Source organism: Photinus pyralis, unplaced genomic scaffold, assembly GCF_008802855.1.
Source record: "Photinus pyralis isolate 1611_PpyrPB1 unplaced genomic scaffold, Ppyr1.3 Ppyr1.4_LG8, whole genome shotgun sequence".
In the NCBI taxonomy this organism is placed as follows: Eukaryota; Metazoa; Arthropoda; class Insecta; order Coleoptera; family Lampyridae; genus Photinus; species Photinus pyralis.
Window position 1 is genome coordinate 26,144,856 of NW_022170819.1, and position 17,143 is coordinate 26,161,998.

The 17,143-nt window shown below is 35.4% G+C and overlaps 1 protein-coding gene across 1 annotated transcript in view; it reads left to right on the forward strand.

Moving 5' to 3' along the window:
- Positions 1-17,143, forward strand: part of LOC116178494 — a 77,656-nt gene that overhangs the window by 25,238 nt on the left and 35,275 nt on the right. Inside the window, exons 2-3 of the mRNA XM_031498001.1 lie at positions 1,019-1,252; positions 1,307-1,600. Coding sequence (XP_031353861.1) covers positions 1,019-1,252; positions 1,307-1,600 — 528 coding nt within the window. The remainder of the gene's footprint in view (positions 1-1,018; positions 1,253-1,306; positions 1,601-17,143) is intronic.

Consider the following 17,143-nt stretch of genomic DNA (forward strand, 5'->3'; position numbering starts at 1 on the left):
GGCTACACTTTCAGGATGAGAATTTTTCTATAGGGAATATCTCCCGTGAGAAACTATTCCGGGAACATGCCTATAGGGATGAAGCATTCCAAGGGCGATTTTTGAAGCGCAACCAAATTTTCTGAAGCGAATTTTCTGGGGATTTATAAGCGCAATTTTTTCAGGAATCGATGATTTGTAGAAACGAATTTTTCTTAAGGAGAACAAGTACCATTTTTGGTGTACACCAAACATTCAAATTCAAATTAATTTACGTTAATTCCAACTTAATTTTAACTTTTGAAGTGACTTTATATCTTTTCTGTTCACATTTGATTAACGAGCGACAAAAATCGAATTCACAATGTTGGATTTTCTGTCCGTCCATCCGTCTGTGTACATGATAACTCTGCCCGCTTATGTGCATGATAACTCGCGAACGGTTTCGAATTTTCCAATTCTGTTTTCAGTAATAAGTGGACTAACTGAATAAATTTTGGTCATTTGGACTTTCTGTCCGTCTGTCTGTGCATATGAAACCTTCATCCGCTTGTGTACATGATAATTCGCGAACGGTTTCGAATTTTCCAATTCTGTTGTCGGTAATAAGTAATGGTCAAGGAACTAACTGATTACATTTTGGTCAATACCACCTTAGTTTAGGTAATTTAACGCCAATTTCTTTAAAATGACATATTTCACGTAAAATTGATCGAGCAAAGATTACCTGAAGGGACACTGCCATTAAACTCCCGAAAAATAAGTGTAAGCGAAAAAATCATCTCTTCGCTCCGGTACGGAAAGATTAAACAAGAATTACGCATTTACAACATTTCTAAAAGGGAAACACACCACTGAGATACAAATTCAAATAAAAGGAACAACCTCTGTGCTGCTTTCGTAAATACTCCCTCAGATTTACTTAATAAATTGAGTGTTTTCCTATACTAAAGTAGGAGTAAAATGAAATTCGTGCGAAAAGGTTGGAAACACCGAAACGTATCAGTAAAACAACTTTTGATATTCATTTTTGTTTCAGCTTGGTGGAGGACTGTGGGGTGGGGGTCTTGCCGTAACCAGCGGAACGGCCGGCGTGCTGGCGGCAGCGAGAAGTTGGTGCCCTTTGAGAAGAAGTGCCCAAAAGATTGCCCAAACCGTTTTTCTGGCACTAAGTCTCATTCTGGTCGCCGTCTCCCAATTGGTTGTCGTATTCGCAGCGACGGGACTGGCACGGGATATCAATCGCACCCTCGACAACGAGCTCGACGTGCAGGTAACGTACTTCCCCTTACGTAATTGGGCGCACGCCATTTTCCAACCCTTTCAGAATACCGAAGCGTTGCAAGCCAACGAAATCTCCACCGCAAACTATTTGGCGTTGATGTCCAACGCCGGGCTGCTGATTGTTTCTGGTGTTCAATTCGTGTGCGCCACAATGGCGTCGTATAAGTCTTCGAGGATGCTTTGTCCGTGTTTTAAAAGTTCCAGCGAGATGTCCGCCAAAACGCTACAGGTGGAGAACAAGCACGCGTTCATCGACTCCTGGCTGGGCAAGCACACCTATCCACCACCGTTGTACGTTGTGACCAGCACGCCAACCAGCACTGGTAAAAGGAGCAAGGTATGTGACACGGGTTTCAAAACGTGCATACGTAATTAAGTACCAATTTACATATGCAAGTAAAAGTTTGTAAACATCACTTTCTTCACGGTTCAATCACATCGTCACGCCGAAGTTTTTTTATTGTATTTTATGTCTCATTACATGTTTATTAATATGCCACTTACGCATTAAGTACCATCAGGCAAGTCGCACATTGAGTAAATTTTACACGGAACCACAATTTAATTAGGATAGCTTTTAAATTACTTTCTCCGCCTTAATTAATTGTGTTTTTTTGTGTATTAACAGGAGAGGATCCTTGTTTAATTCAAGAAAGTTTAGCAAGTCATCGATTTCTTTCGTTTCATATACCAATATGGTAGCATGTCAATTAACTTTCTTCGAAGCATCATTCTGACCTAAATATCTTTCGTAGATGCTTTATATTGTTGTAGTTATCTAACAGTTTTGTATCAATCGCCTTTTCCGCAAATTTTGACAAAGAAGTTCTATGATCACCAAGCGTTTTAAGCAATAACTGTAAATTTCAGCGGCGCGTGAAATTTATGTGGTTCAAAGGAAATTTTATGGTTAGATCTTCTATTTAAAAATTTGTCAACCATCACTAGAGATCTTTTTTTGTTTCATTTGTATATTAGTAGCTAGATTTCTGTTACACTAGCACAATACCTAAGATATCAGACAAAAGTGTTGGTAATACACTGGCTGATGCGTAACCTGAAAGACCAAGAACTTGAACTTGAACGGTTTGCAACGCAAAAATGTTCTTACCTAAAAATATACGTGGAGAACATCTTTGTTATAAAAAACATTGAGGGAGTATTCCAAGAAATAGAACTTTTCCAGTGAGAATCAAGGAAAATGAAGACTTGGCTCTTGGGAACAAAGATTTCTTCCAGTAAATTAAAGAAATTGACTTAATTAACATATAATTTACAAATAAACCACCAACCGTATAATTATTACATTTACAGGAACTGAATGAGTAAATTATTTTAAGATCGAAATAATTTTTGCGTCGCATTGTTTCCCGTGCACTACTTCCCATAGAAATTTATTCAGGTACCTTATGTCATAAGTGCTTTGGTTTAGGTTACGGTTACAGTTGTTGATTAGCAATGCGTTGTAGGTACGGATTACGATTTGCATTACCAATAATTACCTACCGACCTCGTTAGCTATTACGCGATAACACCAATTTCAAGTGTGTTAAATTCGTAAACGTGTAAATTACGCGGATCTAATTACGAGGATTGGGTTCCGAGCGAGCACTGAATTTTGTCTGGATAACTAGATCAGACCTATTTAGTCAGTGGAACGGATGCCCTCTTCGCGTTTCATCCTCAATTTTCAAAGTTACCTGGTGGTCTGGTCGCACGAAATAGAACAGGTCACTCAAAAGTATAATGAAATTCTATTCATTTCAACAAATAAACTAATAATTGTAAGAATTAAAACGTTGCAGTCAATTCTTGAATAATGTTTTGTTCGTTTACAATAATTACAGTTGCATGTATATCATAGTCATTCATTGCACCCCCATTATCACTTCAACATTCCTCCTCTCTCTTTTTTATCAACCCATATTTTTATCCTAGTCTTGTGGTTGTGATCCGATGACCGGTCAAAAGTCAAATCAGTACCATGTTTTCTGATCAATAATAAACACATACAACAGCTTCATGTTTTACATGTTTGTTAACAAAATAGTACACGTCAATACTTGGGCCTATTTCTTTTCTTTTGTAAATTATAGACAATTTTGATTGTCGTCACTACCCTCTTTCCAGAACTATTGAAAGTTTTTAATAAGCAAATCCGTCATGCTTCACTAGACCTGTTGGATAGTGCGATCAGGGGCGAAGGTATAGGGGGTACTACCGCCCTCCAAAAGGGAGTTAGCCGATTCGCAAGAATTGGAACTAATTTTTTGCTTGTTTTTTTGTTTAATTAGATGCGTCCCAATTTTAAGTTGGGATTTAATGGTAGTAATAACGTAACTTACGTATTGTATGGTTTAGTTCCAAGATTGGGCTACTAGTTCACAAGTTACAGCCCTTTGAATTTTCTTTCGAAATTGGTTTCTAGTCTATAATTTTGAATTGAGAAGTCTGAATCGAAAAAGTACCGAAGTTTTGGATTCTACGCACCCAAATTAATAAGAAAAAGTGTTTTCCCCGAGAACTGGTGGTCTGATTTTTTGGTAAAAAAAGGAAGGTTATACACTGCCTTTTTTTGAGCCCCGAAAAAAAAATTGTCTCAGATCGAGCCGCGAGAACAAAAAATTTTCTTATAGAATGTGGCCTGTAAAATCCATAATTTCAAATAGTTCCAAATGGGCTACTAATTCAAAAGTTACAGCCCTTTGAATTTTTTTCCAAAATTGGTTTCTAGTCTATAACTTTTGATTGAGAAGTCCGATCGAAAAAGTACGAAGTGATTTGGGTTCTACGCACCCAAATTATAAGAAAAAGTGGTTTCCCGAGAAACTTTTGGTGTAGTGGATTTTTGGTAAAAAGGAGGGTTATACACTGCTTTTTGAGCCCCGAAAAAAAAATTGTCTCAGATCGACCCGGAAAGAAAAAATTTCTCAACAGAATGTGGCCTGTAGAATCCATAATTTCAAACAGTTTCAAGATTGGGCTACTAGTTCAAAATTACAGCCTTTGAATTTTTTCGAAATTGGTTTCTAGTCTATAATTTTGATTGAGAAGTCTGATCGAAAAAGTACAATTGATTTGGATTCTGAAAAAAAAAATTGTCTCAGATCGACCGGAAAAAATTATCCCAATGAATGTGGCCTGTAGAATCCATAATTTAAACAATTCCAAGATTGGGCTACTAGTTCAAAAGTTACAGCCCTTTGAATTTTTTTTTCGAAATTGGTTTCTAGTCTATAACTTTTGATTGAGAAGTCTGATCGAAAAAGTACGAATTGATTTGGATTCTACGCACCCAAATTAATAAGAAAAAGTGTTTTCCCGAGAAATTTTGGTGTAGTGGATTTTTGGTAAAAAGGAAGGTTATACACTGCCTTTTTTTGAGCCCCGAAAAAAAATTGTCTCAGATCGACCCGGAAAAAAAATTTTCTTATAGAATGTGGCCTTTAGAATCGATAACTTCAAACAGTTCCAAGATTGGGCTACTAGTTCAAAAGTTACAGCCCTTTGAATTTTCTTTCGAAATTGGTTTCTAGTCTATAACTTTTGATTGAGAAGTCTGATCGAAAAAGTACGAATTGTTTTGGATTCTACGCACCAAATTAATAAGAAAAAGTGTTTTCCCGAGAAATTTTGGTGCAGTCGATTTTTGGTAAAAAAGGAAGGTTATACACTGCCTTTTTTTGAGCCCCGACAAAAAAATTGTCTCAGATCGACCCGGGAAAAAAATTTTCTATAGAATGTGGCCTGTAGAGTCCATAATTTTAAACAATTCCAAGATTGGGGTACTAGTTCAAAAGTTACAGCCCTTTGAATTTTTTTCGAAATTGGTTTCTAGTCTATATATTTTGATTGAGAAGTCTGATCGAAAAAGTACGAAGTGATTTGGATTCTACGCACCCAAATTAATAAGAAAAAGTGGTTTCCCGAGAAACTTTGGTGTAGTGGATTTTTGGTAAAAAAAGGAGGGTTATACACTGCTTTTTTGAGCCCCGAAAAAAAAATTGTCTCAGATCGACCCGGAAAAAAAATTTTCTAATAGAATGTGGCCTGTACAATCCATAATTTCAAACAGTTTCAAGATTGGGCTACTAGTTCAAAAGTTACAGCCTTTTGAATTTTGTTTCGAAATTGGTTTCTAGTCTATAACTTTTGATTGAGAAGTCTGATCGAAAAAGTACGAATTGATTTGGATTCTACGCACCCAAATTAATAAGAAAAAGTGTTTTCCCGAGAAATTTTGGTGTAGTCGAATTGTGGTAAAAAAGGAAGGTTATCCACATTATTATATGTGGACAAAATGTCAAATTTGGGAGAATCTCTTAGACCACACAGTACATGGACTGCTATTTGCAACTAAAATATGGTCAAGAACATCGCCTGAGTAGAGGTATATACAGGGTGCTTATTATGTATGGAATATAGTATATTATATCTCAGTAAATAACTACTGTATACAACATTTTTCTATACAAAATTTTTTTAAATTTTATTTCCCATTCAGTTGTTTTTTTTTTTCAAAAAACGAATGAGTAACGAAAAATAATTGCACTTTTTTAAATGGCAATGTACCCTTTCATTAGGCTCATTTGATAGGGGTTTTATTTCCCTTTTTGATGACGTAACATGTTAGTACCCTTACCCAAGAGCATTTTTCAAAAAAATTTAAAACTTTATAACATTAACTAGCTTTTTTATTATACCTGAATCACAATCTCCGTTTTAAACACTCAAATGCGTGCGAAAAAAGGCCTTTAAAACACACGTGCTTTAAAGTTGCTAAGTAACGATACTTCAAGTATGACTTTTGAAACTGTCAACTGAAATAAAAATCCTCTTGGTCGCTTTCTGTAAATGCAGAACATTTCTTTGGCTTGTAACTATCCTTTGGTTGAAGCTTTCACAAACGCGCGTAATTTAGGGTATGCTTCCAAATCTGTTCGACTTTTTAATCGCAGCATTGTTCGAAGTTTTGAATGAATGCACCAAAAGATAGAAGATTTAAATACCTTTGACATTTCCTTCATATAGGTATGCCAGCATTATCGACGCATTTAAGACTTTATTCGTATGTAACTTCCTATTCATCCATGGAAACAACTTTTCATATTCTTTATAATAGGCTTTACTGGATTTGGATTTTACACCTACCAACGTTTGTTTAGATTTTACAACAAGCCATTTAATGGATGGTGTATTATCTTTTTCAACGGAAATCGTTTAATTCACAAAGACGGTAATTTTTTATAAGCAAACGTCAAGTGACATTTCCATGGCAATCGTGAAATTACGAACACCCAGCCCACTTAATTAGACATTTATTCGAGTATAACGTCAATATGATTTCATTGTATTTTCTATTTTTAAATTATGCTGCAGGTATAATAAAAAATACTATAAGATACACGTGTATAATTGGTCTTTAAAGCACTTGCAACGTTAAAGGCACTCCGCTTTGCGTCGTGCCCTTAAACTCGTTGCGCGTGCTTTAAAGACTTGATTATACACTTGTATCTTAATATACTATTTTTTTATGAATTGCTCCATGAAGTTTTTTTTTCGAATGGGTAAGTATTAAATAAATAAAATTTCAAAGAAAGTTTTATTGATTATGTTTCTTTTAGGCAGACAATAATTGAAAAGTCGAAATCGATCGCCTAAATACAACATAACCAATAAAACTTTCCTTGAAATTTGATCTATTTAATATTAATCTATATATCCTGCATCAAAATGCTGCAAAAAGTTCCCCCAGAATACTCAGATATTCATTTCAAGCTCTTCGTCATAGGTTAGGCCACTAACTAGGCGAATATTTTCAACACTTATTGCAATGAATACCTTTATATTGTTAATTTCGTTTAATAAGAAACGTACACGTTCATTTGTTTTATTTTGATGCAGGATATCTGTATTAATGTTATTGTTGTAATTACTTAATAAAGTTTGTAAATTTTTTTGAAAAATGTTCTTGTATAAGGGTTTTAATACGTCATCGAAAAGAAAAAAAAATCTTATCAAATGAGCCCAAGAATGGGTACGTTGTTATTTAACGAAATTCGATTGTTTTTCGCTCCTCATTTGTTTCTGAAAACTGCCTTATGGGAAATTAAATATTAAAAAACTTTGATATAGAAAAATTTTGTATAAGTACTTACAGTCCTTATTTATCGGACCAGAACAAAATTAAAATAATATCGGCAAATTTCGATTTTTCTGAAATATTTTCGGAAGTAATCGGTATTTTCTAGTTTTCTTTACTAGCATGATAATAAATCTTTAATTGCCCAATTCTTCCCTAATGTGATCATCTACGTATCTTCTATGGTTTCTGAAATATCCATGATAGACATTCTATCTAGCTAGGTTTTCCTAAGGAACTTTTGAACCCATTAAATACGTTTTTCTCTTTTAAAACTTGCAAAAGGGATTGAAGCGTAAGACGTTCTAAAACACAAACGTAAACTGCTTATAATATCTACACAAATATTAATTTATTATAACATAATCCTACTTTATCTATGGTACAACTTCAGTGGATCGATACTAGAATCCTTCCCTTATGAGCGAGAAAGTCCGGGATATATTAGAATTTGTATCCGATAACTTAATGTACAGAAACTCACCCTTATCTTGGATGTGATCAATTTTCAGGTTCACTCATCCCTCATTGCATCGACACGGCAATTCCTATTAATAATGCTACCTGAAATTAACAAAATACCATGCCCATGAATATCAATTAGCACAGTGTACTTACCTCCACCATTCCCAATTTTTTGTGCGGAGCTTCTCCACCTGTCCTCTGTTCAGAGGGTTCGTCTCGTTCGGCTTGGGTGTGCGGGATCAGCTGTCCATATTTTGAAATATCCAGTTTCTTGTAGATCTTCAATGTGGTCATGTGCATCGAATATCCACATCGAAGATACAGCGTACTTTTCTTCATTAATTATTAATATGAGAAATTCTCTATTATCCAAGGGATTGCTCAAAACGTAATTGATACCCTACTTCCGGAAAAATCAAGAACGACGTATTTGCCATAATGACATCCAATTTGGTCATGCTAAATCTGTCATAACGACACCGTCCTGGATCAACATGTCCTAATGGAAGTGCTCTTATCAACTCCCCTTGATACTTCTGAGTTTAGGTCATTTTTGACGTTATGAAAAACAATCATAGGTATACCCAATTTATGAAGAATTCGTCCTTCATTCGAAGAAAAAAAGCGATTGCAAGCACCTACAGGCTAAAATCCGGGGTTGGGTGTGCCGAATACCGCATGTAACATTTGCGCTTGTATTAAAAAAAATAACAATCGCGTTCGTTTATAAAACAACATTATAAACCCGGCAAATAATCGTACTCAATTCCAAGCTGAAAATGCCAAAGTAGTTCAGGCGTTACGATGAAAAACTATATGAAATTTCTCCGCAATTCCAGCAAAATTGGTCTTCATTATTAAATGATGCAAAGGTATTCACTTGCAGATTAGAGTTTAATGTAGGTAATTTTTTACAAAGCATCCGAGCTGTTTCAATTTAATTTGAGAAAGTTACAAAATTGCAGCTCTTCCATCTACCTATTGACCGTAAGAAAGTTCTTGTTACTTTATTTAGTAGAAAGTCGACGATTTTGTTATTATAGAAAAGCAATTGTTAACGCAACTGTAAACTCTTTAGTTTCGTAACCGTTTTGTATTCCATTATTGCGATTTACTCTCTTACCAGACGTGCGTTTTAATTTTGATCACTTTCCCTCGATTTATGTTTTCGAAAATCTGATGATTGCGCTGGCTTGGCGCACCCTTTAAAGAACACGCAAGGATACATGTATACTAATAATTAGAAGGACGTTTGATCACATTCCTCGTGTCTTCAGTACCCGGCAAGGCCGTATACATATAAAGCATACGTCTTACTGTTAATTAACATTCTTATCGTAAAAACGTGATCTTGTATTATTGATACCCGAAGAAGGGGGATCATAAATGTAGAAATTGCATCAGCTGTGTAACGCACTGTTCATTTATTCATTATGTACATGACTCAATTTCAAAGTTGTAACTCACTTTTTAAAGAGGGGTGGACGAGCACTCCATTATTTCCCTGGAAGATGATGATGGACGAGTACACATTTATTTAGTATGGATTCCTTGAATGCTAAATATTCCTCCATTCGGATCTCCAGGGGAGAAAGTATTCGGGGAACCCTACAAAAAGTGCAAAAAGCAGACTGACAATGAGAACATGGAACGTTAGATAGATAGGAGCAGAAAAGTAGTGGAAGGGATAATTATATTTTGCTGATTCTGATTTGTTGTCCATCACAAGCGTCAGGTAATTCAGTTAGACTTGCTTGAGCTGCTAAATAACTTAGAGACCGTATCTTCTCTCCCATTAAGAAGACGAATAGCAGTATATTCTGGATAAGCTTCTTTAACGAGTGAATCGTACTTGCTTTTTCTAACTTTATCCCAACTAGACCAGAGTTCGTCAAGGAAGAAACTTCATTTCCATAGCTAGATTTCCTTAAATGACAGAACATACGTTCATGGGGCGTTTGCTACACATAGAAGAGATCTAATAGAATGCAAAGGTTCTTCTAAAACCATTATCCCCATTGTTCAGGTTTTAAACCACGATTCTTTAAAGCTAAAGTTTGTTTTTTTTCAATTTGGCTGTTTCCTTCCGAATTGTAGGAGTGATGCCTTTTGAATATAAATTTGTTTTGGATTTTATAAGACATAAATGAACCACCTCGATCTGAATGAATGAAAGAAGGCTTTCCAAATATTGGAAATTAATTGGTAAAACATTTAATTACAGTTTCAGTTGTTAAGTCCTGACATGCGTATGCTCAAGCGGATATTCACCTATATTCTATAATAATGGGTACGGATGTATAGTCCAGGAAACGAAACTTAAATTGGTATAAAACCGGCATTTTTTTCCAAATGCATCGATTTGCATGAAAATTTGGGATTAAGTTCAACTTATCCTCCACTTCAAAATCTATATTATGCCGACGGGCGCTCAATCTTCAAACTGTTTGAAGTTATGGATTCTACAGGCCAAAATCTATAAGAAAATGTTTTTTCCCGGTTGATTTCAGACAATTTTTTTTTCCGACCCAAAAAGAGGCAAGTGTGTAACCTTCGTTTTTCACCGAAAATCGACTACCCCAAAAAAGTTCGGAAAAACACTTCTTCCTATTAATTTAGCTTCGTAGAATCCAAAACGTCTCTTATTTTGTCGATTGGATCTCTGAAACAAAAGTTATAGGCAAAAAACCATTTCCAAAAAAATCATCATGCTCCGATTTGTGCTTTCAGAATTTTTCAAAGAAAATTGTGATTCGCTTTTTAATCATACCTCCTTTATTTTTTATGATAGAAAGTGCATTTAAAAACCATTTTGTAGGGTTTTACAATAGGTACAAGCTCAAATCCCTTTAAAACTCTTAGTTTTAAATTGGAGTGAGCTTAAAGGGCTAAAACAAGATAGTGCTCGCATATAAAATCACGTTTTAAACGTCTATATCTCACTTAATTTTTGTCGTACAGAAAATTCCCGACGAGGAAAATGTTTGGCATTAAAAAAAAGCTACAATTGGATGCTGTAGCATTTTTTTACATGTCTCCAGTTGTTTTCTAGTTATTTCGGAGAGAATGGCGTTTTTCACAAAAGTGCAAAAATTCATTTTTCACTTTTAGCTTCAATTATTGCAAAATTAAGTCTTCTAAACTGGTCACACTTCGAGAATTTATTAATAACACGTTATTAGAAAAAACTGGCAAAAGAGGCTCATTTTAATTAGGGTAGTAACTAGAGGGTTGCTTGCGCTGAAAAAGTACGGATCTGCCTCATTTTCATCGTAACTCACTTAATTTTTATGCTAAAGTTTGATTTTAAAAAAAAGAAGAGATGTTTTTTAAATACTTTAAAGGATATTTTACAAGTTTTTCTCGAAAAATGCATAGTTTTGCCGTTATTTGACTGTGACCTGTGAAACTCTCTAATTTAGCGTTTGACGAACAAGAGCTAACCTTTTAACAAGCCACAACTCGGTTCGTATTGGTCATACCATACAGCAATATATTATAAAAAAACATTTTCATTGTTTTTTTGAAAGCTACGATTTTGTTCTCTGCAGTTTTTTAATAAAATGCATACTTTTCGAGTTATTCCAATTAAAAACATGATCTTTTCTATGAAAAACTCACTTTCGATCGCGAATGAATGAGTTATAGTCCAGGCTATATAATATTTCTGTATGAAAAAAATTAGTTACCGGGCGAAACCGGGTTTTTCAGGCAGGTGGAATGAATAGAATTTGGGAAAAAATTATTAAAACAGCTGAATTTTTCCGCGGGTGAAATCACGGGGGTTGAAAGGGGTGGAAAGTGGTATTTTGCAAATTGTGGTAAAACTATTGATTTTAGACGAAAATGTTAAATATAAAAGTTATAGAGATTAAAAAAATGAGCAACTTTTGTATCTGCACTATTTTCACAAAACCTCAAATTTTCCTAGAAAAACCGGAAAAACTTTTTTTTTTCGTTTTTTATTCTTTTTTTGCGAAAAAATGTCGTAGGGGTTTGAAATTTGGAGGAAACATAGCTTGTTTTATGATAAAAAAGAAGATAATTGTTTGGGCCCATAAAGTTGAACAGTTTCCAAGATCTCACGATTTCTGTAAAAAATCACCTCTTTTTCAAGGGGATGAAAAATCTATTTTTTTCATCGTACAGAGGTGCACGGGGTAGCAAAATTTTCGGGAAGACTTATATTTTAATAAACAAAAATAAAAAAATATTATTCCTATAGCAAAAATTCGAGAAAATCGCCAAAAACCGGAAAAACAGTTTTAAGATACGGTTTTTGACATGATAAATCAACATGTTGGTTGTTAATAAAGATTTTTTCGAAATCTGTCTTCTTCCTTCTCTTTAATGTTTGCCTAAATATTCTCTTTTGTTATCTTATGCTCAACTGTTTTAGTTAAAACATCTTTATTATTTCTTTTTTCTGCATTTTTACCGCAATAAAAGCAATCGAATCGAATTTATGTATCTTGCTTCCTGATTCTTGAACAATTTATTTTTCTGCACTGATTCTTCTTCCTGCTTGTTTTATAGCTGACGCAATTGCGTTGGGACTGTTGATAAACTTGCAAAATCTGCAATAAGAACGTTGGTTTTACCGGCCAAAAGCAAATGATTTGAGATGTCAAACTTGCAGGAATAAACTTTATGAGGATTTTATTCATAATTCCTGTAAATTAACGATCAACAGGCCCAGCTTAATCCCATCAGCTGTAAAACAGGCAGGAAGAGAGAAAGTGAACAAAAACATATTGTTCAGGAAGCAAAAGAATTCGATTTTACTTCGAATTGCTTTTATTGCAGTAAAAATGCGCAGAAAAAAGTAATAAAGATGTTTTAATTAAGGCAGTTGGGCACTGGGAAACAAAAGAAAATATTTTAGCAACATTCAAGAGGAGAGAGAAGACAGATTTCCAAAACTTTTTATTAGCGCGGATCCAACACGTTAATTTATTTGCAAAAAAGCCTATTACCTACTGTCAAAAACGGTGTATCTTAAAACTGTTCCCCCTGTTTTTGCCGCTTTTCTTGAAATTTTTCTATTGGAATAATATTTTTGATTTTTGATTATTAAAATGTAAGTCGTTACGAAAATTTTGCTACCCTGCGCACCTCTGTACGATGAAAAAAAATAGATTTTTCATCCCCTTGAAAAAGAGGTGATTTTTTACAGAAATCGTGAGAACTTGGAAACGGTTCAACTTTATGGGCCCAAACAATTATCTTCTGTTTTATCATAAAACAGGTTATGGTACCTCCAAATTTCAAAACCCTACGACATTTTTTCGAAAAAATAAGAATAAAAAACGAAAAAAATAGTTTTTCCGGTCTTTCTAGGAAAATTAGAGGTTATGTGAAAATAGTGCAGATACAAAAGTTGCTCATTTTTTTAATCCCTATAACTTTTACATTTAACATTTTCGTCTAAAATCAATAGTTTTGCCACAATTTGCAAAATACCACTTTCCATCCCTTTCAACCCCCGTAATTTCACCCGCGGAAAAATTCAGCTGTTTTAATTATTTTTTCCCAATTTCTATTCATTTCACCTGCCTGAAAAACCCGGTTTCGCCCGGTAACTAATTTTTTTTGAAAATGAATCATTTTAGAGCTATTTAGCCTGGACTGTCAAGTCGCCTTTAGAAGTTCAAGCAGGTTGACTGCCAGAGTGGTCGTGTACGCCCGCTAACAAATTATCCTGGTATGCCGCGGCAGTCGTATACGCCCGCTGGGACCTAATAGTATATAGTCATTTTTCACATGCCAGCGGTCTTACTTGAAGTTATCGCGCAACTGCACTCATGGATTATGGTTTTGATATAATATTGTATGTTTGGGTTTGAATAAATGAATATTACAGTTGGCGACGAGAAACCGTATTAGCAAAGTAAAAAGGTCTTAGGGTACCCAAAATAAGTGCGTGAGGTGTTTAGTTATGGCGGCATCTACGTACAATGGCTACATTAGGGAGTTTAACCCTAAAGAGTGTAACTGGACCATTTACAAAGAGAGGCTGTTTCAGTTTTTCATTGTAAACAATGTGGACAAACAAGAGATAAAAAGGGCGTTATTGTTAAACGCCTGCAACGAAGAGAGTTATCAGTTAATAAGTAATCTGTGTGTGCCAAATTCTCCCGATGCAACGGACTTCAAGGCTTTAATTGAATTGTGTGATAAACATTTCGCACCACAAAAAGCGTTGTTTCCAGAACGTTTTAAGTTTTATCACGCAAATCGAAACGTGAACGAAACCATCATGGACTGGGCGGCTAGGGTAAAAAACTTAGCGTCCAAATGTAAATTTGGATCTGAATTAAGTGTTGCGATGCGTGATAAGTTTATAGTTGGCATGGAGGATAAAGCAATTTTGAATCGTCTATTTGAGGAAGACGTGAGTACATTAACGTTAGATAAAGCAATTGATATCGCGTTAAGTAAGGAAGCAGTATTAAAGAACTATGAGGCAAGTGCTAATACGGTAATTAAACAAGAACCCATGGAGGTGTACAAAACTTCTCAGCAATGGGCGACCGACAAGCGTAAGGGGAGCAGCAGTAACCAGAGAGCAGAGGCTGGATCTGCAGGAGCATCCCGTGCGGCGTCCAGAAGAGGAGGGCGCAGCAGCGGTCCACAAGGGAAAGTTGGTCAGGACGCTCAATGTGCTGTATGTGGTAAAAATCACGGTCAAAGTAAGTGTCGTTATCGTTATTATACCTGTAACAAATGTGGGGTGAAAGGTCATTTAATGGCCATGTGCAATTCTAAAAAATTGATCTTTCGCAGGCCTACTCTCAAATCGAGTTAGATTCAGAATCTCAAATGTTGACAACCATTAGTACCCATAAGGGATTATTTAAATATACAAGGTTGCCATTTGGAGTCAGTTCCGCTCCCAAAAAGTTTCAAAAAATTATGGAGAGAGTTTTGCAAGGTACAGATGGGGTAGTATGTTTTTATGATGATGTACTAGTCACTGGGTCTACAAAAGAGGAACATGTTCGGAGATTAAAAGATACTTTAAAGCGTTTAGGAGATTGCGGTTTAACCGTACGAAAAGACAAATGTAGTTTTTTTCAGGAGAGTATTGAATATTTAGGATATCGTATAGATAAACACGGGTTGCATACGTGTCCTAAAAATATTAAAGCTATTCAGGAAGCGCCACGTCCTATAAATGTGACGCAATTACAGGGTTTTCTCGGGATGATAAACTATTATAATAAATTTATACCGAGTGCGGCAACGGTATTAAGACCGTTATACGATCTATTAAAAAAGGGGGTCATTTTTCAGTGGAATGCCGCATGTGAAGATGCATTTAAAAGGGTTAAAGACATTTTAACTTCTGCGGAGGTACTGATACATTTTGATTCAAGCTTACCCATCAGGTTAACGGTGGATGCCTCTCAATATGGAGTGGGAGCCGTAATTTCACATGTTACTGAGGGTAATGTCGAAAGACCAATAGCATATGCTTCCCAAACTTTATCAGAACATCAAATTCGATATTCGCAAATGGAAAAGGAAGCATACGCTATAATATTCGGGGTTCAAAAATTTTTTCAATATTTGTATGGGCAAAAGTTCACACTTGTGACAGACCATAAACCGTTAGTTACTATATTTGGGCCAAAAAACGGAATTCCCATTATGACGGCAAATAGGTTGCAACGTTGGGCATTAATTCTTTCGCGATTTAATTATAATATCGTATATGTGAAGTCGGACCAAAATGTTGCCGATGGTCTATCGCGACTTCCAATTAACGAAATTAGTGAATATCAAGACGACTATAACTATTTAAACTATGTCAATGATAATTTTACAGTGGATGTGAATCGAATCCGAGAGGAGACAAATAATGACTCTATACTAAGGGAGGTTAAAACATTTGTAAATCGAGGTTGGCCTTCGAAGGTGAGAGAGGAGTTAAAACCATATTTTAAGCATAAAAATTATTTATGTTGCAACGACGATTGCTTAATGTTTGGCTATAGGGTAATAGTTCCTCAAGCTCTTAGATCTAATATTCTCAGTGATTTACACTCCTCGCACATGGGCATTGTGAAGACTAAGAGTCTGGCACGATCTTTTGTTTGGTGGCCGACCATGAATCAGGACATTACAAATATGACTCAGCAGTGCCAGATATGTTTGCAATTCAGAGATTCTCCTCCTGCTGCTAAATTAATTAATTGGGCTTATCCGCAAGCTCCGTGGGAACGTCTACATATAGATTTTTTAGGGCCTATTGTGGGTAAAAATATTTTAATAATTGTAGATGCGTATACTAAATGGGTTGAAGCATTTTGTGTAAGTAGCATGAGATCTGAAAGTGTAATAGACATCCTACGAAGCTTGTTTGCACGTTTTGGCTTACCAAAATTTATCGTTTCCGATAATGCTGCTAATTTTACGTCGGAAATGTTCCAAAATTTTTTAAGAAAAAATGGAATTCAATTTAAACCGATTCCTCCGTATCACCCAAGTACTAATGGTGCGGCGGAGAATATGGTAAAAACTATCAAAAAGGCTCTTTTGAAAGCAGTAGCTGGGGAAGGACCGCATCACATTCAATTAAAATTAGTTAAATTCCTTTTAGACTATAGATGCACGGTCCATTGCACTACAAATAAATCACCAGCATTTCTTATGTTTGGTAGAAATATTAGAACAAGATTTGATCTGCTAAGGCCAGAAGTAACAATCAAGTCTGACAATAAATTTCAGGAAAACCTTAATAAGCAAGTTGCGCTAAAACTAGCCAACCAGCAAAAATATTATAAAGGTTCTAGGACTAAAGAGTTTCAGGAAGGGGAAACGGTAGCAGTTAGGGATTATCGTTATGCTAAACCAAGTTGGATTAAGGGTATTATAAAAAAGAGATTAGGTAGTAGAACTTACCTAGTTTCCATTCCTGAAATTCACAAGCAATGGCGCCGACATCTCAATCAAGTCATTAGTTACCATTACGGAACAAATGTTCAAGATGTTTCAAGTAATATTAAACCTGATCAGGAAAGTGAAAATGTCCGTAATGGTAACAAAATGACAGTTGCAGAAGTTGACAAACGTGCTGAGGTACAGCTTCCACCAAGGGTAAGACGACCTCCAGAACGTTTTAAGTTTTAAGAATTACCAATAGTTTTTTTTAAGGGTGGAGGTGTAGTAATTGTACGCATGATTGTAAGTTATCGCGCCAGACTGCACTCATGGATTATGGTTTTGATATAATATTGTATGTTTGGGTTTGAATAAATGAATATTACA